The sequence below is a fragment of the Palaemon carinicauda genome, chromosome 38, assembly GCF_036898095.1.
Source record: "Palaemon carinicauda isolate YSFRI2023 chromosome 38, ASM3689809v2, whole genome shotgun sequence".
NCBI lineage: Eukaryota > Metazoa > Arthropoda > Malacostraca > Decapoda > Palaemonidae > Palaemon > Palaemon carinicauda.
The window spans coordinates 63,144,901-63,170,887 of NC_090762.1; the positions used below are offsets into that span (position 1 = coordinate 63,144,901).

General features: G+C 34.5%; 1 protein-coding gene across 4 annotated transcripts in view; it reads right to left on the reverse strand.

Moving 5' to 3' along the window:
• The window catches only part of Ca-alpha1T (Ca[2+]-channel protein alpha[[1]] subunit T), a 340,709-nt gene that overhangs the window by 163,950 nt on the left and 150,772 nt on the right, over positions 1-25,987 (reverse strand). For 2 of the 4 annotated variants that reach the window (XM_068362312.1, XM_068362308.1), the window contains 8 exons: positions 23,462-23,698; positions 20,136-20,319; positions 17,819-18,033; positions 17,183-17,375; positions 9,917-10,101; positions 3,754-3,880; positions 3,206-3,427; positions 1,053-1,245 (listed from right to left, as the gene is read on the reverse strand). In XM_068362312.1, coding sequence (XP_068218413.1) covers positions 1,053-1,245; positions 3,206-3,427; positions 3,754-3,880; positions 9,917-10,101; positions 17,183-17,375; positions 17,819-18,033; positions 20,136-20,319; positions 23,462-23,698 — 1,556 coding nt within the window. Of the gene's footprint in view, positions 1-1,052; positions 1,246-3,205; positions 3,428-3,753; positions 3,881-9,916; positions 10,102-17,182; positions 17,376-17,818; positions 18,034-20,126; positions 20,320-23,461; positions 23,699-25,987 lie in introns of all 4 variants that reach the window. The other 2 variants (XM_068362310.1, XM_068362311.1) reach the window with 1 other exon arrangement.

Consider the following 25,987-nt stretch of genomic DNA (forward strand, 5'->3'; position numbering starts at 1 on the left):
GAAACTAATAAATAAACAGTCAATAAGCTGAAATCTATCAACATAAATTTGCATTCATATACAGTAAATAAACAATATTTCTTTTAGAAGTGGATCGGTTCAATAAAAGCAGAAGGGTAAAGACAGCCCCATCCATTCCCTTATTGGTATAGTTATAAAAGAAAGCCCATGTGAAGGCAGTTTATACTCATAAGGTAAAACTTCATAGATTTACAAAGATCCTAAGCAGCAGCAGCGACAACTGGAAGTTTATACACATCCTACCATTTGCTTCATGCTTCCTAGGTATAAAATTTCTTCTTCCCAACATAATAAGTTTCTTGGCTTTCTTTTTCTTGTCCCCTGAGCTAAATGAGGCATCCTCCTCTACCAACATATACTTGGTGTACCCACTTCTTGTAACCAAAGCACCAGTACATAGCCTGACAACATCCTTTGTAAATGCATCATAGCTTTCTATTTTTCACCTTTTCAGCATTCTCGCTATAAATCTAATTTCATAAATGTATTTAATTCCAATAACTTTAACTTCTACTACTTTTTAAGCCTCTTCAACAATTTCCCAGACCTATAAAGACAACCTGCATTGATTGTAGTTTTATCTTATATGCACACAGGGTTAAATAACCATTTCAAGGTGTGGTGAAAAATGTTAATGACAAATGTAAAGAGGAGGCAGAATACATTGTATTTTAATTATTCATAAAAAAAGTTCTTGTGGCTCATTGGGACGAGAAAAAGACGTTTTTGTCACCCTGTCAAGTGTGAGCTGTTTCAATTTTAGGATTTGCATATCATATCTGAGAGACTATGGTAAATATATGTGAACAAATAAAACAAAAAATAGCTCTTAACGTATTGTTTCTGGAATCCATGGATTATATTATCTGCAAATTTTAGGTAGTGTGAGCAGTGTGTATTCATAAGTTGTAGCAACTACTTTTCTCAGATAAAAAAGTTACAAAGACACTACCTAACTTTCTATATAGATAACAAACATGATACAAAAGTATTTCTTAAAAAAATAGGGAAAACAATTAAAAAAAACTTACTTTTTCTTTTCTTTTCAAGTTTTTTGGCACGCTTTGCTGCTCTCCTAGCCTTCTCCTCCTTTTCTTGCTCTTCGCGGCAGCGGTGGAAGTTTTCTACCACAACACCGACAAACATGTTCAGGACGAAGAAACCAACTAACAGCAGGAAAGAGATGAAGTACAAAAGGCGCCACTGAGAAAAGTTTTCCTTTGGCTGCAAGAGAGAATCGCTGTATAAGGTCAACACAGAAAGAACATTATTCATGAAGTTACTTTTGTATTAATTTCCAATATCTATTACACAGAAATTTACAGTGATAACATAATATCATGTATATGACAAAGTAATCTTATATATATTCTAATAGGGATAAACTTAGGCCCACTATGTTTTTGTTGGTGACCCTACATACTGGGAACACAATCAAAATATAAGCACGGACAATGGATCGTTATGAAATGGAATTTCATTAAGAGCTATATTCTTTGAAACAAAATTCTTGACAGATATTTGAACTAAAATATATTATAGAATAATGCTTAAGGAAAATGTTTGAATATGACTGTAATACAGAACATATGTACTGTACAGTACCCATATACCTCAACTAATGAATAACCTCTGTTATGAAAACTTGTTTGTCAGTTAATGATTTCTATGAGCCTCCCCAGATGTTCATATTACTTCCCTTTCAAAACTCAGACCTATCAACATTTACACCAAAAATTTAATTATTCTACCATTTTTTCCCTCCATCTGGCTTATGCTTCAAGAAAGTAACAATAAACTGAATAGTGGTAAACGTCAAGAAGCAAGTCTGTGGTGCTCCAGACTGTCTTTGTCTTTATAGGTAGTAGGTTGGTCAGGGTACCAGCCAACCGTTGAGATACTACCCCTAGAGAGGTATTGGGTCCTTTGGATGGCCAGACAGTACTACATTGGACCCTTCTCTCTAGTTACCGTTCACTTTCCCTTTGCCTACACATACACTGAATAGTCTGGCATATTCTTTACAGATTCTCCTCTGTCCTCATATGCCTGACAACAATGAGATTACTAAACAATTCTTCTTCACCCAAGGGGTTAACTACTGCACTGTAATTGTGCATTGACTACTTTTCTCTTGGTAAGGGTAGAAGGGACTCTTTAGCTATAGTAAGGAACTTTTCTTGAAGAAGGATACTCCAAAATCAAACCATTGTTCTCTAGTTTTGGGTTGTGACATAGCCTCCATACCATGGTCTTCCAGTGTCTTGGGTTCGAGTTCTCTTGCTTGAGGGTACACTTGGGCACACTATTTTATCTAATTTCTCTTCCTCTTGTTTTGCTAAAGTTTTAATAGTTTATATAGGAAGTATTTATTTTAATGCTGTTAATGTTCTTAAAATATTTCATTTTTCCTTGTTTCCTTTCCTCACTGGGCTATTTTCCCTGTTGGGGCCCCTGGGCTTATAGCATCCTGCTTTTCCAATTAGGAGTGGTGTAGCTTAGCAAGTAATAATAATAATAATAATAATAATAATAATAATAATAATAATAATAATAATAATAATAATAATAATAATAATAATAATAATAAGTCTTTGTGTTACAACATAATGACTAACTATTCCTCCTCCATATTGTGTATATTTTAGTGCCCTTAGACATTTAAATTAGTCTTCTCTGGATTTGTTATCATCTACTGTCTAGACTGTTCAAGATAACTGTTTCTGAGTGATTATGATCCTCATTCTCTTTGTGATTTAAATGACCAGTCTGAGGAGTGCTAAGGCCTTGATGTTCTCATTAAAAAGTATGATTCTACAGTTGCCACCCAACTGAAAAGCTGCAAGAGTAAAAGGAAACTTAATACTAATTCAGGGTGAAATCCATGGAAGACTAGGCTTGTTGATTACTGCAGGGATGATGACAATTTTGGCATGCCAGCACCAATTCTGATACAGTACACCATACCCAATAAATGTTTTATAGCAATGAGGTTCAAAAGCTCTTAACTTCATTTGTAAATTTTTGGAAGACCACAGAGTCTTCTCTTGACTGTCTACGTGGTTGCCCTAACCTGACTTCTCTAGTAAGGTCTAGTGGTAGTAGTATTTCTTTCAGCAAGGGTTTTGATGGGAAGGTATTCCTTAGTTATTTGAAAAATTCCATAGGCACAACCAATACTCACCTGCATATCAACTCCTACAGCATCAAGGCCAGTGTACATTATGTTGACCCAACCGTCTTTGGAAGACAATACAAATAAGGACATGAGTGCTTGCCCAAGGTCATCGAAATTATATTTTCGGTTCAACCATGCTTCTTCATTGTATCTTGTAATGCAGTCATTCTTTGTCTTAATGTCTGTTAAATCTGGTCCCTCACAATAAAAAAAGGAACCTTTAAATAACTGTAAAGAGAAAAAGAGAATAATTTTAAACAAAGGAAAAACTAACTATTCTAGAGGATAGAAAAAATTTAATGATTTTACAAACCACATAGAAGTATACTTAACCAAATACTGTATCTTATTATAAACTATCTAGGAGTTACTGGAGAAAAAATACATTTTAAAACAAAACTAAAGGAAGTAAAAAGTTGACAATATGCGAATGCCATGGAGTATGTTATAGCATATGTATAATTCATAAAAAAAAAACAATAACATAATTAGAATAAATTTTATCTGAAAGCCTCCAGATAATTAAAACTTTAAAACATAGTTTTCATACACACCTGTACACCTAAAATACCGAAGATGATAAAAAATGTACAACAGATGACAACAATGTTTCCGATGGGCTGAAGTGATGAGAGAAGGGTCTGTACAACTAATTTGAGGCCAGGTGCTCGATTGATCACCCTGAAATACGTTGAATATATTACAATATAATTAACATTCAACAATCGAAAATTATCATTTGAACATTAAATATTTATATGTTTGGCATTTGTTACATACACATCGCACATTACTGGTAATTCATGTTACAGAAAGGAACATGAGAGAATATATTCTGTCATATCTCATTGTCTTGCAACTAATATTTACATCCCTAACTAATACCGGTAGCAAATTGAAATTATACATGTTTGTAATCATGTGATGAAACTTTTAACAAACATGCAAGACCCCGATTTTATAAATGAAAAAAAAAAATGGCTACTTGGTGCAAAGGGTACCAGTAAGGTGAAGAAAACATCTTTCAAAAATAATTTTCAAATTACAATTAATCATTCTAATAATTGTGTGAGATTTATATTGCCACTAGTTTTGTAGTTACTCAACAAAATAATACATATATATTTTTCTAAATCTAATGCTTGGGCCTCCTTAAAGACAGGCAGTATCTCTCCTAAATATTACTACTTGTCAATTGCAAGAATTTTCAGGTCATTTATAAATGACCACTGGATGGGATAAGGAGGGAGTCAGGAGTAAGACCTATTACTGTAATCTCATACAAGTATTGAGATAATTACAGTATACTGTACTTCAAACATTTTGTTTATTAGATAAAAAATCTTCTCTAAGATAAATATTGCTGAGTATCCCCTTTTTAACCTTCAGGTGATGACACGACATCAATGAACATGCATTTCTAACTATTGGGAAGTCAGCAACTAAGATCATATGACGGTGAAATCTCTATGGACCATAAGTCAGAAAATCCTACTTTTTTTGGTTTATAAGGCAAGTACTTGATTTAATAACCTAATTGGCAGGCCTATATTCTGTCTTCTTCTTACATACGGTTAGTCACCCATTTGATTTAGCCGAGAATGGATCCGAACAAAGTCAATCCTAGTATACCTTGTGCTTCTTTCCCTCCAGATGATCACCCAAAAGTGACATCTTATTAGACTTTGAGGGTTTTCAATAATAAAAGACCTAATAACATCCTTATTTCTAGATTATTGTATATATCTGATTTGGTATACAGTAATGAAGAACAAAGGAAAACAGACCTAATGTCTTTGATAGCTGCAACTAAAATCTTCCTTTCGTGAAGTGAAAATCTTATATTTAATAATATTATCCAAATTAGTTCTGGTTGTTGAAACACCTCACGATTTGTACCAATCAATTCAATAATTCCCTTGATGTTGATACAAACTACTGTACTAGTAAAATTACATTGATAAGCCGCTGTTGACAATCTAGGCGCCTTGGAAAACATTTGGCTCTTAGAAGATGGTGGTCTCCAAATGTTTAGATGAAGCATGTGGCCTTTATATGACGAACTCAACACACTATTTCTTTCCAGGAAGGTAACCATTCTGGAACATGAACTAGAAGAATCATCAAGCATGTGAGCCACTCCTTCTAAAGGTTTAAAGGTCACTCAAGAATCGCAAAAGCAAAGGACAGTGACCATGCCATGGCACCATATTTTCCTTGATAATGAACATAAATTATACACATATGACCAGTGCCCAACCCACCTCTCCATCCAAGCTAGGACCAGGGAGGGCTAGGCAATGGCTGCTGACAACTCAGGTGGTAGACTTATAGGCTTCCCTAACTTGCCCATCATTAACTCACAAGGATGGTGAGGTTGTAGGACCTACAAAAAACTATCAAGCGTGGGCAGTCTCAAACATTGGTCCAAAAGATTGCCAAATAGGCTACCACAACCCTTTATTGTAACAAATAAAGAACAGAGAGTCATTCTGGCACTGGATGATGACCTAAATTTTCCTTCTGGTCGAATCTTGGCATATGTAGGAAATGTGTACAGGACTAGATTAAATAAATTTGTAACAAGGCCTTCACTGACGAAGCTAGGGGACCTTGGATCATGAAACAAAACTGATAGAGAGGTTGCAAACTTATTGGTGTTCAACCTTTCCTAAATTTAAAAGAAATCCTCATAAACCAGAGGATTTACAGCCCACTCTGTGGATAAGAGTTTCTGAAACTTGCTCAGGTAGTATAATAAGATGTTAAATTTTTTTCCAGAATGACTTGACAAAACAGAATGATATTCTTAATTTCTAACCTATACAGCACTTCTTGGGGTTTTAAATATAAAACTGGTCCCAATAAATGAGTAGCAATCAAACACCTATCCTGAGCTTTCATACAAAATTACTGACATACAAACAAAAGTGATCCCTTCTCTTAAAAAAAAAACTTCAAAGGAAGAATAAATCAACTCAGAAGAGCCTCCAGCCAAGGTAGTGTCACTAACTTTCCTTTGGCAATCCTGCATAACTAATGGCAACATTTTACGTTCTTCAGTAGATGATAGATGATGAATGCACCATCATAATGAGGTCTCAGGTAAGGGTCCACAGCTCTCACTTTGTAAATTATTACGACTCATCTGGTCAATTTTGAACCTGCATACCTTGCCACATGTTGGAAAGATCAGATGAAGATCTAGGGCCATGGATACATCTTGTCAGTTATGTAAATACTGCATTTTTGGTGGAAATCTGAATTTAATCAGACCATCAGCCTGGCAAGCCCAACTACCCACTGTGGTTGGGGTCACAGGTCTGGGCAGAACTCTACCTACAGACCATGTGAATGCAAAGCCAGCACACTACCACTGTTCTAGCCAGGAAGCTTGGTTTGGTCTTTGTACCTCTTCTTGGTGTCATTGGGTCTTTTGTTGACATTTTTTTCAATAAAACTTGCTTTGGAAGCCGTTCATCAAGCATTTGGATCCTGGGATCGAGGCAATTTAGTAAGCATTTGGAGAGTGGAGTTACCATGCTTGTGCCTCTTGTTTGTTCCAGAGTCTGTGTGTGGAATCCGAGATTTCCAGGTGAAGTCGAGAATTTCTACAAACAAGAAATATGAATGTTCCAGTTGCTTAAAATGGCATCAATATAAGGTCCAAGTCTCACTAACAGAGGAGAGTTGCAATACTGTACAAACAGGTTTAAATAATGTACTTGGATCTTGTTGGTCAGCCTCAGGTGTTTTTTTTTCTGGAAAACTCTGATACTTGATCTACCAAGAATATGTGAAGGCCTGTTTATTTACTACAGCCTACCATCATCAAGTTCAATAGTAGCAAGCCAATCAATTGGCGAGTATTCTTTTGAACAGCATGGATGGTTATTTGAATGTCTTCAGCTAGATATTTGGATCAAGTGAGGGGTAGATAATGTTTTGGCTACTTTTCTAGTCCCATCCATTTTCAAGGATGTGCTGTGAGGCTCCATTAAAAATGCAATGCATTTGCCCATGCAGATGCCAAAGACAGGTGCCACGCCAACCCACTTGCCAGAAACTCAATCCAACATGCACCACCCATTGAGGGGGACTCGGGCTAAAGGCTGCCAGTCCCAATGTGGAACTGCTATCACCAGGAGTGAAATGATATACAATCTGTCCTGTATGAATGAGTCATCTTGAAGTCTTTGCAAATAAGCTAAAAGATCCAGTTAAAAGTTCTATGTGACTCTGCAAAAAAAAAAAAAAATCTCTGTAAGCTGTCACTATGATTAACAAACATTTTAGTAGGCAAGGTAACTTTACCCTAGTAAATTCAGATCTTTGTAAGAATCCACTACACGAGCCAAAACCATTAATTGTGCTTTACAAGAGAAACTGAGTTAATGATCTTTTAACAGTGCTTTCACATGATGAATCAAACTTTCTTTTCTAAAGGAATTATCAACCCGACCATTCTATAATTCTATTCCTCTGAAATCTCTTTTTTTTTTTAATTAACAAAAGATTTAGCAGATACTCTGAATGCATGTGCATCGGTTTTCCAGATTAAATTAAGGCACATTGCTCATATAAAAACAGTTGTTTTAGTATCAATTAAAACTCTAGTCATCTGAGGCATAATGCCCGAGGATACAGGAGCCTTGGAAGCCTTAGGTATTAAGCTGAGAATACAGAAAGTAACACAAGTAGCTTCAGAAGTGAAGAATGAGGCTTCATTTGAAGCAATATGTAAAGGTAAAACTAGATGACACTTCCCTGTGCGTCACAACTAGGGGATTTAGAAGAGATGACTGAGTTTGCACTGTAGCATGGGCAGCATGAAACTTAAGGTGACATAGAAATCTCGGAGTGTGCATCAGCCTCCGTCTCCACAGACTGATTTAAATACAAAGTCAGAAAAAGATGGATCAAGTGACTAGGAAGTCCGAGTCATCAAAAACTGGTAATACTTGATATGAAATAAGGGGTGATAAATTACTCACAAACAGTTTTGAAAGGATAAAGGTACATAGTCAGGAGTGACTAGAGTGAAGGCAGGAGCTATCATCTCAGTCATTTGTTTGATCCCATGACCTTCAGAACTAACGGGTCTAGTGGAAATGGAATAAAAAATATTCTTCCTTACCAAGACAATTTTGACTCTCATCTCTGGTGGACAAAAATTAGCTAGTCATACGAGAGGCAGTAGCAAAAGTCTGCTTTCCAGAGCATAAGGGTGATTTATTTAGCAAGTTGTCTTCTTAAGGATGGGCAACTGGAGTCTGTGGTACTTCATCCTAGGTAAACTCACCTCCAGGTAAAGTTGGCGTTTGCTTATTAGCCACAAAATATTGCATAAGCTAACAGTCTTGTCATGATAATGTATGTATATTCTTACTATTCCAAATATTCTAAAAAAGTGGTCTTTCAAAGCTTTACTGTTGGAGAGAATGAAAGACTAACTTCTTAAATACAGATTTTTATCATTTAAGTGATATTATGATAGACAGCCAATGAAGATTCTAGAATTGGATATTCAGATGAAATGGATAATCTTCACTGAAACTTATCACTGAAATTCAATCTACAGATAGGTCACAAGAACTACCATCCCAACTGATAGCAGAAAATACTCTATATTCTGAATTATATAATATATAACAGAAAAACATTTGCTACATTGTGGGTGGAACCTACGGATAGGAACTCTTACAACAAAAATTCCCCTCCACTTCAAGTTTAGTTGAAACAGATGGTAACCGCAAATAAAAGTGTTATAAACAAGAGTACTGTCAGTATAATAGTCATTAAATTATAACTCTCTTAAACGTCTTCAATAATCAAGAATAAAAGTAGGTTGTGATCCCACTGATTACCAATCAATGAGAAAATAAATTTGTAAACCTAAACTCCTCCATCTAATAAATGATGGTACAAAAAATTATAATATTATCAAGGATATGATATAATATTATACAGTAACACTATAAAATTAAAAAACTTTTATGAACATTTTAAGAATTCGAATAGTCCCACAAAAAAATCTAAATTTCTAAAATTATCATGAAGGGTATGTTGTTGACTGCAGAGAACTGTGCCATGAGCTTTACTGTAATATTTATGGCCTTGAAATTTATTATACATTATAGAAAGGGGTATTGCATATGCAATACTGTAATCATTCTGGAAAATTTGTATCTTCTAGTTCTCTATGTAAGATAAGAGGACATCTCTTGACTTATTTATGCCTACACACTGATCATAAAGATTAACCATTACATACAAACTTCTATGGTAAGAAACACATGAAAAATCTTTGATCCATGTAGATGAACAAGAATCAAAAGTTATGAATATTAAGAGATTTGAAAAATATAATTGGTGTTATCCAGACTTCAAAACCCACAAGATATGGCTGAAAATGTACGCAACAGAGCAATAATGAAGAAAGACTGCCTTGGGCTACTACCTTGAGAGAGACCTGGGCTACAATTGAGGGGGCTTGTTCGGTGTAATCTTTTTTTCTTGTTGGCTGAATTAACAACATTAATCTCACTGATGATTCATTAAAATAGAAGATCTTAGAAAGCATGCTTAAGGAACACTGATTCAAGACACACAACTGAAACATTCTCTACAAAAGCCTTAAAAATCACCTTCATACTCTTCACAATTAACTGTACCTCATCAATAGATTATATAATCAAACTAATAATATTTCCTTACCTAAGAGGCCTCAGGGCTCTAAGTAGCCGAAATACTCGAAGGATTCCAAAGATACGAGGTGAAGTGGTTGCAAGTAATGACATGAGTACGTCAATGAAAGATATAAGAACTAATGAACCATCCATAATATTCCAACCAGAACTAAAATACGCTCCTTCTCCATACAGCAGGCTTTGAGCGATGACCTGATGGGGGAAAATACAATTCAATTCATGTAAAAAGAAAAAATTGATATATCATAATTATAAGGAAGAAAACTTTCACTGTTTCATAAAAACAATACTTGCTACATGGCATAATTATCCTTCGAGAACATAAAAAGGAACAGTTTTTTATATAATTCATTGAACAAAATTAAGTAATCTAAATACTTTTCATCACAAACCCACCAACTTATATATAGTCTATTAAATTGAAAGTTTGAATCCAAGAAATGTTAAATCAATTATAGAAGGTAAAGATGATCTGCTGGCTCAAAAATGTTAGTGCAGGTAACACCCTGAATCATGTTTTGTGTGCATGCTGATGAGTAAATAACTTCTTCAATTACCAGACCTTTGTACCCTTCAGGATTACCAAGTCTCTTTTCCTACTCATTTATTTTTGCCTTGGGTTATTTTTCTTTTAATTTGTTACCTAAATATATCATAAACCAAAGAAAAACACACCTTTCTAGTCTTGCTCTGTTGCTAACAAATGAAAATACCCAAAACAAGATGGGGTGCTTCAAGAAACAAATGACTGGCATGTAAATATTGAAATAAAAAATTTCATTAAAATTTTGTTTTTTCATTGGTGAATTTTATCCTTTGTGCAGGTAGATTATATAAATAATATTTTCTTGTAATTTTTCATGTTTTCCTATAGTGTATTTTATTATTTGCTGGTACATGTGTCAATACACATATGCCAGGTAAGTAGCATTGTATTTCTTATATTCCTAGACTGAAAAGGCTGAATATCATATTACCTTGGCCACAATTTCTTTTTTGTTCTAAGAATGAATTTATTTCCCCCAAGTTTATTTTACCGCCAAATGTTTGAGTGCCCTGATGAGGTTTTCTTTCATTTAACGTCAGGTTTTCTTTGTCTACTTGTTCACCCGAAATGATGATGGTGTTGCAGTTTTTGAGTCCTTATTGTAACTAATGCCTCTGCCATCCTCGGTACCTTCTCTCTAGTTCAATGTATGTTGAACAATGTCATCTATGACATTTCACTTTGTTACTTAACTTAAATTACCAAGGAATTTTTTTAGAACTTTTTCTTTCAGCTAAAGGCAGGACACTTCTACTTTACATGGTGTCATCTCAAGTAATTTTGCTTCTACTGTTTTAAATCAGGAGGTGTCATTTTTCATTACCTTGGTCAAAGAGACCACTCTTGTAAATTAAAAATGAGCCTGTACATACAGTAGGATGGAGATTTAAGGGAATGTTAGGGAGTCAATATAGACTAAGAAATTTCAGCAATTTAATAAATTTCATTAGATGATTTGAGGTATAACATTATGAATACTTGGATATATGCTAAATCCAGGTTAAGTACAGTACTTACTAACACAGAAAGAGGTAATATTTGTATTATTTTATTACTATTATAATTAATTGCTAAGCTACAACCCTAGTTGGAAAAGAAGGAGGCTATAAGCCCCAGGGCTCCAACAGGGAAAATGGCCCAGAGAGGAAAGGAAATAAGGAAATGAACTACAAGAGAAATTTAAGAATATCATTAAAATAAATCTTTCATATATAAACTACAAAAATTTCAAAATAACAAGAAGATAAAAACTTCAAAATAACAAGAAGAGAAATAAGATAGAATAATGTGCCCGAGTGTACCCTCAAGCAAGAGATCTCTAACCCACGACACTGGAAGACCATGATACAGAGGTTATGGCACAACCCAAGACTTGAGAACAATGGTTTGATTTTGGAGTGTCCTTCTCCTAGAAGAGCTGCTTACCATAGCTAAAGAGTCTCTTCTACCCTTACCAAGAGGAAAGTAGCCAATGAACAATTACAGTGCAGTAGTTAACCTCCTGAGAGAGAAGAATTGTTTGGTAATTTCTGTGTTATCAAGTGTAAGAGGAAAAAGGAGAATGTGTAAAATAGGCAAGACTAGTCTGTGTATGTGTCAGCAAAGATGAAATGAGCTGTAACGAGAGAGAGAGAGAGAGAGAGAGAGAGAGAGAGAGAGAGAGAGAGAGAGAGAGAGAGAGAGAGAGAGAGAGAGAGAGGGATCAAATGCAGTACTGTCTGGCCAGTCAAAGGACCCAATAACTCTCTAGTGGTAGTATCTCAATGAGTGGCTGGTGCTTTGGCCAACCTACTATCTACAATCTAGCTCAGTTGAAGGCTTACTCAGAAAGGTTGGAGAGTGAGCCCTAACTGCTGCCTCCAAATAATTCTCATATTCTTTTAGGGATCCTGTAAGTATGACCTTCACTTCACCCTTAAACCTAATAATTCCTCTCTGTGGGCTAATGCTTCAGAACATTCCATTCCTTCTACTGTAATTTAGTCTTTAGTCGTTACTTGACTATCCTTCAAGAAGTTGACACCTATTGTTTGATTTCATATACTTATCATTACATTTTCTTTTTATTCAAATGACTCGATGCTTCCCTTGGAACCTTGGGTTAAAAACATCTTTCCCTATGAGCTCCCTTTTAGCTTCAGGTCTGGTCTTTCTTACCTTCCAAAGGATCAGCAGCTCAGTGTATCTTTATGTCTAAATTGTTTTTTTTGGCTATGTTAAACTATGGGCATGTGATAACCAAAACTTGTACTCTTGATAAAAGGTTTTTGCAAAAAAAAAATTCTTACCTACATCAATATATCCTCACAATCCCACAACTTGACCATAGCTATTTCAGACTAAAAAACACAATCATTCGTCTAACTATCTAACAGAGCAAAAACATTCTTTTTCTTATATAATTGGGCTGATGTATCTGGAATTTGAATTTTACATACAAACATGCTATGTTAAAATAATGGGTTTGTGAAAAAAAAATTAATATAATTTTATCTTAATCATATTTAATATTTGATCATTATAAAAATGTATTTTTATTTCCACATTAAAACCCACATTGGAACTTTAATGATTTTACTTTAATAGAAGATTGTTTTCTAAAAGCAGGCAAAAGACTACAATATTAGCCAATGAAAGATCAATGTAATGATATGGGAAATTTTTAAAGACATCAGATGATGACTAACCTCTAGACTACAATTAGAGATAAGCTATGCTTAACTGTACTTGCCAACCGGAGGTTTTTTCACCATAATACAGTAATACCTCAAGATACGAAATTCATTCGTTCCGGAGTGGTTTTCATAACATGATTTTTCGTATAATGAGTCGCATTTTACATGTAAATTGCCTAATTTGCTCCAAACCCTACGAAAACACTACATTAAATTTTCTAATACTATAAAGTTAAACCAGAATGAAATAGAGTCAAATACATTTGAATGATTCAATATACCTAACCTAACTGTTAATACCTGTAAACGAAGTAAATATTGGAACATAATGCAATGATAAAAGAAAAATGATAATACGATACGGATATGAAAATGTGGAACCTTACCTTTTGAGTGAGGCAATGTCTGAAAGCAAAAGAGGCAGCAGAGGAGAGCAAACAGCAGAAAACATTAAAAAATGGCAGAAAACATTAACACTTAACTTTACAAAACAAATTAACAAGTGGCAAAAATAACACAACTTTACAAAAAGCTTGAAATAAACATTTTTTTTGCTTTTTTTAAATTTTTTTTTCATCTATTTTTTCACTTTACATTTTGCACTTACAAACTTTCATCAACTTCTTCACTACAACTTCTCCGTTTTTACTGATCACTTTGACCTTCAACTTGGATTACTAATGGCCCCTTTGAAAAATACAGTAATGATTCAAGGAAGCTCGTTTCTGACTACTTTTTAAAATGTACCTCAAGTACTCGGGCAAATGACATTAAACTGCGCAAAAAGACAACCTGTGTTTCTTTTCTATGAAATCTGCCAACTTAAGAAACGAAGATAGCATCTCATTAATTTCTACTGTTGCTGTATCTCTGTCCTCTCTCTTCCCCGGTGCCAGAGAACTGTTCTTGAATGATGCTCAGTTGCATGGCTTCCAATTCCTTCCTTCAGGTCCTTTGTCAAAAGCTCCTATTGGTGCTCCTCGAGAAGCTCATTAATATCGTCCTCATCAACGACAATTCCCATGGACCTCCCGAGTTAAACGATTTACTAATCCTCAGGTTCCGGAGCAGGTTCTACATCGTCAACTTTTTCGGCTTTAGCTAGAGGCAGCATAAGGCCACAGCTTTTTCCACGAAGAGTTCAAGATGTGCCTTGAAACCTTCTGCCAAGCTTGATCTACGAGTTTGAGGCATATTACAATATTCAAATGCTCCTTTCACAATTCACGAAGGGAGATGTTTGCGCTGTCAATGATTTTGAAACATCTCTCGAAGAGATATTTTGTATAGAGCTTCTTGAAATTCGAAATCACTTGCTTGGTCCATGGGCTGAAGGAGAGGAGTGGAAGGAAGAGAACCTTGATAAAGGAATATTCTAGGAGGATATCATCTTCGAGGCCAAGAGGATAAACAGGGGCGTTGTCCAACACCAGCAGACATTGCAGAGGGAGGTGGTTGGTTCTCTTACAGATAATCTTTAACAGTCGGACCAAAACTGAGGTTTACCCAAACTCTACAAAAATCTGTCTCGTTATCTAGGCTTTCCCAATAGCCCTTCACATCACCGGAAGCTTCTCCTTTAGCACTCTGTGGGACTTAAAGGCTCGAGGACTCTCTGAATGATACACCAGTAGGGGCTTAACCTTACAATCCCCACTGGCATTGGTACAGACTGCAAGGGTAAGCCTGTCCTTCATAGGCTTATGCCCAGGCAGCTTCTTCTCTTCCGCCGTGATATAGGTCCAATGAGGCATTTTCTTCGAAAATAGTCCAGTTTTGTCACAAATGAAGATTTGCTGGGGAATGTAGCCTTCCTGGAGTCAACTTGTTGAATTTCTTAACAAAGGCTTCGACCACATCTGTTTCCGAGCAGGCAGACTCCCATGCCGCACCACCGAACCACGCCAATATGTCTCCTGAATTTTTCAAACAATGAGCGTGAAGCCTTCAACTCTGGGGCTGCCTACTGAGATGTTCTTCTCCCGTGTTATCTTCAGCCTGAGCATTCATGAGGTCACCGAAAATGGTACTGGTCTTGTGGCAGATTACCATTTCGGTGATCGTGTCTCCAACTATTTCCTTTTCCTTAATCCAGAGGAGATGAAGTCTCTTAATCTTTGGACCCATGGCTATAGAATTGAGGGTTGAATAAAGGAACGCGAAAATTATAAATAAGAAATCAAAATTACCAACAGGAATACAATCTGAACGATAGCGAATGCCAAAACAAAATGATTAAGGGACACCAGCAGATGCATGATGGGAAAGATGCGGATCAATAGGAGAGCAGGACGATGGTGGAGAGTTCAAGGTTGAGCAAACATGCGACTCACAAATTAAAAAATTTTTGGCAGCCATGCAAATTTAGTTTTGTATCCTGAGTATATTTTAGTAATACAAGGCGTAAAAATCTTCATATATCGTTTCGTAATATGAACTTTTCGTATGCCGAACCTTTCGTATCTGGAGGTTTCACTAGCACACAAAGAGCAATTGATTTCTTTTTTTAGTAATCTGATAAAAATGGAAGATAATACCCATACTAGACTTTCATCAGTCATCAGAAAGAAGCAAACAAATTTGGAAATAATGACATCCCAAATTAAAAGGTCACTTATGCTGATTAAAATGTCAAAAAATTCAAAATTATAAATAAAAATTCTAAAATTAAATACTCAAAGCAATTACATTTAAATAAAAAATATGTACTTTACTCATTTGATGTTCATATTGCTTTGTCTCCGAAGTTGACTCAATATTCATGTTATCCCCCCAAATTAAAATTTCCCATTTTCTTCCCTTTAAGAAACAATGACTCTTGCCCACCAAGGTGACATCTGGTGGTTAAAATCAACCAAATTCAGGTTAAGTATTGAGACTAATCTTCTATCCTCTTGACCTCATTAATCAGTCAGGAGGAAGGTGGAGATGTACACTATATAAGCATCAAGTGAGCATAGAAATAACATATTTCATTATAAAATTCAATTTATTTCTATGAACCTCCCCTGATGTCCATATTGCTGAATTGCACACCCTGAAGGAGCGGATCATGAAGGAAAGATAGAAAACTTAAAATATACCTCTAAGACTAATTAAATTCATCAATTAATAAAACTAAAAAGAGAATTATGGTAACTTTTATCAAAACATCCCCAGATGCTATTATGATAGCTAAAGGCCAGTACAGTATGTTGATAAGAGAATCAGGATTCTACAAGAAAATATCAAGCGAATAACGATTTGGTAAGTTTGGATCTGTAGCTGTAACTCTTTCCAAAGACAGATTCATAAACAATATCAGCAATGTAACTGCACTTCTAATGTGATACACTCTAACTTTCAAATATTTCTTTTGACTTGTAAGTAAATAGCTCCTTGTGCCCTTCAGTGACCAATCTTTTAACCAGAAAAGATAAGCAGTTGGACAAAAGACACACTGACAATTTAACCTCACAAAACAAAATAGGAAAATTACCATTAATGTCAGTTTTAGCAAAATAATACTTCAATAGCCCTTATCAGCCCTCTCTAAATATGGAATTTGAAAATAAAATGTGATACATTTTTGTCTTAAAATTATTCGAGGTTCAGAAGGCAAGAAAAATACGATCCTCTATGTTCTCCAAAGCCAACCTTAAAAAAATAGCTTTTGGTTCACTAATGCACTTAGCTAATGACTATATCAAAGAAACCAGACTTGGGGTAAGGTTACTTTAGGTGAACACTTGTAAAACAGAAAATCAATAGTTTCCAAAGTCTTTCTAGGAAACTAATTATAGGAGTTACCTACTGGGGTAAGAAAAAACATCTGTTGAGTATAACACAAAGGTAGAGATTGACTTAATTAACTTTAACCACAAGATGTCAAATGCTGGGGGGTATTGAACAGAAAAAAACAGGAAATGTTTAGTTTTGGGGGAGTAACGTCTATATTAAGTCAGCTTTGTGGGCAAAGCAATATGAACATCAGTGGAGGCTCTTAGAAATAAATATACTCCAATTAAAAAGCCATTGCATCAATCACACAACAAAGTAGTATATTGGTTACCTTTATAAACATCTCGGTACCAAACACAAAGGTGAAAATATAATTAAATATCATGAGCACTTGTCTTTCACCAGAATCTGGAGGAATATTTGGCCTTTCCATGGCCAGGGTGATGCAGTTGAGTCCGATGAAAAATAGGACAGTAGAGTCAAACCATTTCCTAGTAACCAAATATACACACCATCTCCTAAATCTGAAAAATGAGAAGACAAGAAAATAAGATGCCAAAATGATTAGAGATTCAATTAGTTCATGATAGTTTTCTTAATTTTTAAACATATTACAAATGAAAAAGGAAAGACTTATTATATGCTCAATGGTAGAAGTCAAACTTTTGATAGTACAGTACTAAAAACTATTCCTACACCAAGCTTATTTTGTACTATAAAGTAATATTGACTATATAAATGCTGTTTCAGACTTAAAAGCTTTCAAAATACAGTATTTCTAATACACAATAATTCATTACTACAATAAAATCCCAAAAAGAACCCAGCACAAGCTAAATTTTCTTCAAAATTTTATAAATTGCTGTAACAATGTTCTCTAACATTTATATCAGTGTAATGAATTTCTTAAAATTCTCTCATATGTAAAGGGTACACTTCAAAGATTATAGAAATAAGCTTTACTCACATATGATTTGGTGGAAAAATATATAATGAAAAATCGTGTCTCTCCTTCCAGCATCCTTTAGGTTCAAAGAAGAAACATATTTTAGTAACGACCTCGGGTTCATCTTGACTTCCAGCATCTGCCTCCTCTTGCTCTGCTGCTGCTGCTGCTTCTTTTGCTCTGCTTAAATTATTCTGCTTATACTCCAGATCCTTGATAGATCCACATACTGAAGTCTGTTAAAAAGGGAATTCATGGAGTTATGAGACTAGGTATTTACATTAATTTATTTTCTTTACTATTCACATTTATCATATTTTCTAAGAATTCAAGTAAAATTAATATTGTATTTTGATAAAAGCCTGTAACTTTTGGTGCAACGGTAATTAATTTATCTATAACATGTATCTGGACAATCCTTCTATAAAAAGAAGAGGGTCAGTTTCTGTCAGGTGAGCAGTGCCAGTGAGTATGAATAGTAGGTCACAACTGACAACCAAGCTAATTCTTGGTGTCCTATCCCTATGAAAACTATATACGGACCAGGTATAAGAGCATCCAAGCACATACACCAATCATTTTAAGCTTCATCACAAAAACCATCTCTATCCCTCAGGAGGTGGTGTTCAATATGTTGAGCTCTTTGGTCATTAGCCTCAATATATGATATGAGCAGCATTAACATGCCAGATATAAACAAGATCAGTATTAGGATTCAGTTTGTTGGATAACTTGAGATAAAACTAACTTATCCGTTTTAATGAAAGTTCAGATGCAGTTTTTTCATCAAAGTATTCACAGATAGCTTTGTTTGATATATAAGCTACCTCTTAATGCCTTCATTTAGTTGTGAATAAGGGCTGTTTAGTGTTTCTCCCCTTTACTAAGAATGGCAACCTAGTTTAAAGTTTCATTCAAGATGATGTGAACATTTAATGACATGAAAACAAGAACATTAAGGAATAGATCAATCTTTGCATATATTGTTTGAGACATCTTGGGAACAAACATTTGCATTCTGCTAGAAAAACCAATGGAGCTGTATTGTCCTCTGGGACATATTAGATCCTACTGTGCATGTACACTACTCACCTGTCAGACACTTTTATTGTCTAATATTCTTCCTTCAGAGTGATTGTCTGTGCATTTTTTGAGGTCAAACTAAATGACACTATAAGTTATTAGTTTGTTTTAAAGTACAGTACATAGCATTTTCATAATTGCTCATTATAAAATTAAACACAATCAATCTGTCCATGAAGAGCTAAAAATTTTGTTAGTGTGGTCATATGAGTATAAATGGAAGCAATCATAGGCAACTTGCTTTTATTGCCATTATTGTACTCACTACAATGTTTGAAACTTTACAATATTCAAGGTTATATTAAGATACCTAAAATTGTCAATTCAGGAAGTTGTTGAGTTATCTCTTAGATGCATGATTATACTAAACCTTATAATGGCATAAAATGTCATGAAAATACAAAATAACTTCTCATGGAGTAGTGTCAATACAATTTGCTCAGAAGTTTTATTCCAGCTGTTACCAAGTTGGGGAATGATCTTCCTAATCGGGTAGTTGAATCAGTAGAACTTCAAAAGTTTAAAGTTGGAGCAAATGCTCTTTTGTTGACCAGGCGGACATGAGTCTTTTTATAGTTTATTTATGACATATTTGTTTTTTATGTTGTTTATAGTTTATATGTGACATGTCTGTTTTGACGTTGTTACTTTTTTTAGAACGATTTATTGTTAATTTGTTCTCTTCATTTATTTATATCCTTATTTCCTTTCCTCACTGGGCTATTTTTCCCTGTTGGAGCCCCTGGGCTTATAGCATCTTGCTTTTCCAACTAGGGTTGTAGCTTGGATAGTAATAATAATAATAGTTTTAGATGATTTTTATTGAGCTTGAGCATGAGAAATATCAATAAAATTAGTCTGCTAAAATTCCTAGTTTCTGTTTAATTAACGATTTGAGCAATGACACTAAAAGGGTATACTTTATCAGGATTCTACACACAATACATTAGGATCTGATCGAGTAATTACTAGTATGAATCATAGACTTTCTAAGAGCATACATTTTATTGATTACTTCAAGTTCTGTTTCATAAAAAGAAGAGTAATGATATATCAATTCACTAATGCCTACATAATCACAAAAATACAGTAACCATGAAACATACAGTATAACAAAAACAAAAAATTAATTTGAAATTGGTAGAATAGCTTATTTCAGATATGACAGTACATATGCACCAACAAAAACAAAAGTATTATCTATTCCCAACAAGAAGTACAAAATCTGATTAGGATCAACACTAACCTTTCTTACCTGTCCATGCACTGATGGCTGACGAGATCTGGGAGAGGAGCCTCTAGATCGAATAGAGTTCTGGGGGCTGAGAGTTCGAGGAGACCCAATGGAGTTCTGCTGTGTCAGGATGGAACGTCGCGGACCTAACTGCCCATGGCTGCTCATGGACCCATTACAGAGTCTGTGGTCAGTGCTTAGTAACCTACAGAGACACACAATCAAGAATGATTCTGTGCATCTGTACAGTGTACACTGACCTTTTTAGCTTTTGATTCATCGTTGCAACAAGGAAGTACAACAGCTAAAACCCTACGCATGCCATGGCTAAGTTCTGATGTTTGACATTACTTGTAGCATATGAATGCGAGGGCAATTCCCTTCGCTTACTAATTTTCTCACATAGCCATGGCATTTTGGTTAATACTTGAAAAAATATTTGGAAACATTAAAGTTAGCAGGGTATATACAAACTACTTCTACAGCAAGAAAAAAATTGCATTTAAAACATCTGACATATATTGAAGCTTTTTTCTCAATTTCAAGAAATGTACTAAACTTTTTTTCATGCAAAAATTAAGTAGATTCTTAAAAGTCTCAAAAATAATCAGACAGATAGAAAAAAACAAATTCTAATAATAATAATAATAATAACAACATTAGTTATTATGCTTTAATCATTGAACCATCCGTCTTCCCAACCTCTAAAAAAAATGTTCTACCCTACTCTTTCTCTCATCTCTCCTTCACTAGTGATGCCCAGTAAATCGCATAGGTGGTGCCATGGGGAAAACATTATCACAGGTCTGTTAATACAAACTTCATATAATTGGAGTCCTCTTGGACCTGTACACATCCTTAAAAATTCTCTTGAAATCATTAAAAATAGGGAGAAGGGAAGAAAACAGATGACTAACTGCTAAGTATCTAAATTATAAAAACTATTAAAATTCCATTAATTAGATAAATGTTGCCTTATAGTTATCCTGTGGAGATGGGTATGTGATGGCCACAGATAAATATAGATAATGCTAAAATGAATCACACTCAAACCAATCTTATAAACCTTATTAATATTCCATACTTGCCTTGATTATGGGAAGCTTAGTAATTTTCTATCTTTACCTTCCATAAAGCTGAAAACATTTCTTTACTTCTGTATCAAAACTCACTTCCAAATTACTATGTAGTTTTCACAAACAATATATGTTTTACTCTTTATAAATGTATGTCAACTGTGCAAAAAATATTGCTAGTATCAAATGCATTTTTATTTTGTTTGGCAAAATATATTTGGCACTTCACTAAGCAGTAATTATAACTTTAATCACTATGTCCTAGGGCTGAACATTAGTACATGGCTCTGAAATATAAGTCTAAAATGGATATTATATCTGAGCTAATGCCCAGTTGTTCTATCTCATATTCCAATTGTCTTTAACAAGCTTTATTCAGGTAACTGGTGGCATTAATACAGAAAAATCTTATGAGTCCTAATATAATGCTTACATCTCCCTTCCTGGATATTATCTCTTTTAATAACATCTTTCTTGATGATTTAGGACCCTTTTAGATCTGAAAAACAGAATCTCTCGATTTTTTTATTACCCCTATTATATAAAAGTAATAATATTTTGTCTCCATATCACAACATAAACTCACTCATAGCCATCATCTCCCATAAATTTGGTGACCATATTCTATTGACATTGACTAGGGGCTCCAGCAAATAAGCTTGGCCTCTTTGGCTAAGCAATTGACCCATCTTTGAACACCTAACATCTTTGGCTTACTCAACAGCTACAGACCGCCAGTGGATATATTCAACAGTAGGAGCTACTTTGACCCTGCCAGCTAGATCATGATGTGACTGTTATCAGCCCGATCAGATGCTACAAAAGGCTTATAAAGATTCAGGGTAGTTTGTAGCAGGTAGGGTACAGTATATGCTTTTTTATAATACTCATTCACGTTATAATTAAAGGCGCTTGATCTACCAGGAGGAGGATTATGGGGGTCCGAAATGCTAAACAGGTCTTCTTTCTTGGAATCAAATGGTTTACAAGACAATACTGGGTTTTGGAAATGAACGGTTCTACAAAAGAGGGTTCCTGACCAAATTGAATAATATTCTTAATTAAAGGGGGGAGAACATCCAGCCTTATGAGTCAAATTTGATTCTTACAGAGCTGCCAATTAGATTTATAGAAACTAGGAATAAAATCGAGAACTATTCAACACGTATTTTTAACCCTTACTCTCTAGCCTAAATACCGAAGTGCCTATGCAATATAACAGGCAAAACGCTGGGGCTTCCCCTTCTTACCACATGCCACTAACCAACTAACCTACTAATGATTCAACTGTCATTCCTGTTCGATATCAATATCCATCTGGCTCTATCGCTAACAATTGTAGTACTGTACCCTTAACTTACTCCTCCATATGTTTTACAAACAATTTGGTACTTGCCAATCATAAAACCAGACAAACACCTCCTTTCCAATTTCTTCAAATTCTACCATCAGATTTCTAATTTTCAAAAACTTGAATTACGTTGGAGCAGAAGAGGCTGGTCTACAGTGTGACCAACGACAATTATGTAAAGTTCTTAGTATCAATAGGCCTGTATCAATACTTACCAATGGCACCAACTTTCGGGTCACTAGACATCCCAAGAGTAGACGAGATGAGAGTTAAACCAATAAAGAATATTTTTCTGAGAGGCTGGAAAGCTGGTGACTTTGATGATTAATGCATGATGACTAATAGGTAAGATTCATTTAAATAAAAACTTTTTATAGTAAAGTCTGAAATAGATATACATATAGCGTAGAGAAAATGACAAAAGCAGATGGATTACAGTAGCAAAACCAAACTATATACAAGATCTTAAAATCTATAGAAAAATAAAACCTCATAACAGAATGAAGATGAAAGAGAGGCATTATATATTCTCGCCTTCCACTAAGATTACTTTCCAATACTTTTATCTCTCTTTCGATTATATTATGAAAGGATTTTTAAAACCTTTAGATTGGAGGTTGATTATCCCCATACAAGTTAAGACTTAATCTTTCTGTTCCTTTTTGTTTTCTTCATTTCCTCAGGCCTGACTAGGTAAGGGCATTGAATTGTCAATTCCTTTTGGCATTAAGAATATAATACAAAGCTAAAAGAGGAATTAATATCTACATTTAATTGAAAACTTTCAATAGCATTGAAACTTATTATTCTTCCCTTTTTAAGTTTTCTTCAGGCCTTGGATGGATATGGACATTAGAATGTCTATCCCATCGACATTTATTATCATCAAAGTTACGGCAAACAACGGTGGAAATACTTACGTTGCTTGATGATTGTTTAGATTATTATTAGTTAGAGTAATATTATTGTTGAGGGCTGTTTCTTCCTCCCCATCAGCATCAGACCCTGAATCATGGTTGACAAGATTTTCACGATCCAATTGTGCCCGTCGGAAGGAGGCACCATTACTGCTGTAGCCCCTTCTGCGGCGCTGTGACCCATTGTTCCTGCGCCAAGATAGAGGGGAACCACAACCACTACTACGACGTTCTCGGTACCTGTAATAGATTTTGTGAATTAAGTTTCTACATATAAATTTGTTGTACTAAAAAAATTATAATCAAATTCTTATGTATTCGTAGGAGTTGCATGAAAATTTATATATTGGCAACAACAGATGTGAATAATATTTTTTTGTGTATAAAAAGCTGATGTATGTAAAGTAATGGGACAAAATATTTTTGTTGTACATGAAACAATTTTTTTTCTTCATAAAACTGAATTGTATGTAAACGATTTACGCATAAAAGCAAACATTAAAAGTTTCAACTAACACAGAAATTGTAACTCTTATGGATTCTACTAATGTACAAGTCCTTCAAAACTAATGTCTTGAAAATTCTTTTGACAAGATATTAATTTTTCATTGCACAAAAGAGGTAAGTGAATATACCAATAATGAACTCGGAGCCTTCACTCCCATAACCAGACCAAATGTGGTTAACAACTCATGTCGATGATTATTCAACACCTCAAACTCCATCATCTTTAATACATGGCAGATTTTATGAAATAACATAATCATTTTTACCTTAATTACTTAATACTAATGATGTGCAAGGAATGCTTTGAGAATAGAGAAATTGTATAAATTGTATAGCTACAATGCAGTGCTATGAGTAAAAATGTGAATATGAAACACATATGAAAATAGGTAAAAAGTGTACAAATATTTAAACTTATAGTCTTGCTTTCTCTATGGGATTGAAAATGGTTTTCAACAAATTAATACTTAATAAAGGAAGAAAACTATAAAGCCAAGTAATATACCCTATATGCATGTATATTACAGAAATTAGAAGTAGAGTTACGTGCCCCAATACAAATAAACTTTTAGTGAAAAATTTAAAAACAAAGCAACAAGTATGTATATGTTTTTAAATACAGTACTAAGGCAAAGATCAACCTTTCTTTAAGTCGGGAACATAGGATTCAGAGAGAATTTAAGCAGTTGGCAATAAGATAAATTCTTCAATATTTCTTTTTGATCCTCCTCAAATGTACATATTTTTTTCTTCTAGATAATAACCTTCAGTCAATAGCCTTGATAAGAAGGCAAAGGATAACTGGTGTCTCTGACAGAAGAAAAGTAGTAAAAGAAGACTCTGTTCAGATGGTTTCAACTGCATTACTACTTCACAGAAGTCTCTTCCTAAAACGGATAAATCAAGGACTTACTAACTGATTTACAGTTTCAACGCCAATATTTTCTTTTCTGATAATTATCCACAGAGAACTTACTGTCCATTTATTTAAAGATACTAGCTTTTAAACAGATGATTTTGGACACTACACATATTGTAAACATAAGGCATAAGAACTGCTTTCTACAGTCTTTAGGTGTTACAAAAAAGCAAATGTAAGTTTTAATTTTTTTTTTAACTTTCCAACTGTTCCAATAAGTGGATTTCCTTGAAGTTTGCTGATCACCAAAATATCATTTAAACTTATTCCTCATTTTTGTGCTGATCTAAGAAAGCTTGGCAACGACTTTATACAAGGTAGCATGTGGTGGTGTCAATCACATCATACCAATAGTTATAAAAAAAAAAATACCGGTAAGTATGTCACTCGTGCATGACAAACATCTGCAAGCCCTTGGTTAATAGAAATTACTTAAGGCATTCTAGTTGATCTTAGTACCTCTGGAAAGGTATTTCCACTCTTATTGTCATAATAAAAAATGCTTTAAATTTTGCATTACCAGTTGTCTTAATTTGTCAACATTTTGTGACAGGGAGCATTTATGAAAAAATTCTCCTTTATATCTGGTTATAATCAGATCAATTTAATAACAGTAATATTATACATCTACATCTATTGGTAATCAGAAAGTGAAATGTCAAAAGACTAGGAAAAATTGATAAAGGTATCTAGTAAAATTCTGTGGAGCGGAACAAAAGTCTTATTCTCATTGCCTTAACATAGATTTCACCAGGAAAAGAGAGGTTATGTGTCTGATATTATTATGGTGCATGGTAATAATGCATAAATACTAATCTCTATCACAACACTAAAGCATTCCTTGGAAAAATATATACTTAGTGTAGATAATGTATGAGTGCACAAAAATATGAAATCATTTCTCTCTACAGCAAAATTCATACCCCAAATGATAGCAGAGTAAAGGAGAGATGCTGTTGCTGCTGCTACTACAACTTTGACTTTGGCCGAAACATCTGATGAACAGTTTAGATGAGTTCAGTAAAGGTAAAAGATCATTCAGTTTAGGTTACTGCAGTTGATAAAGAGCTGTTTAAAGGTTCAAGGGCTAGTCATGAGTGGCA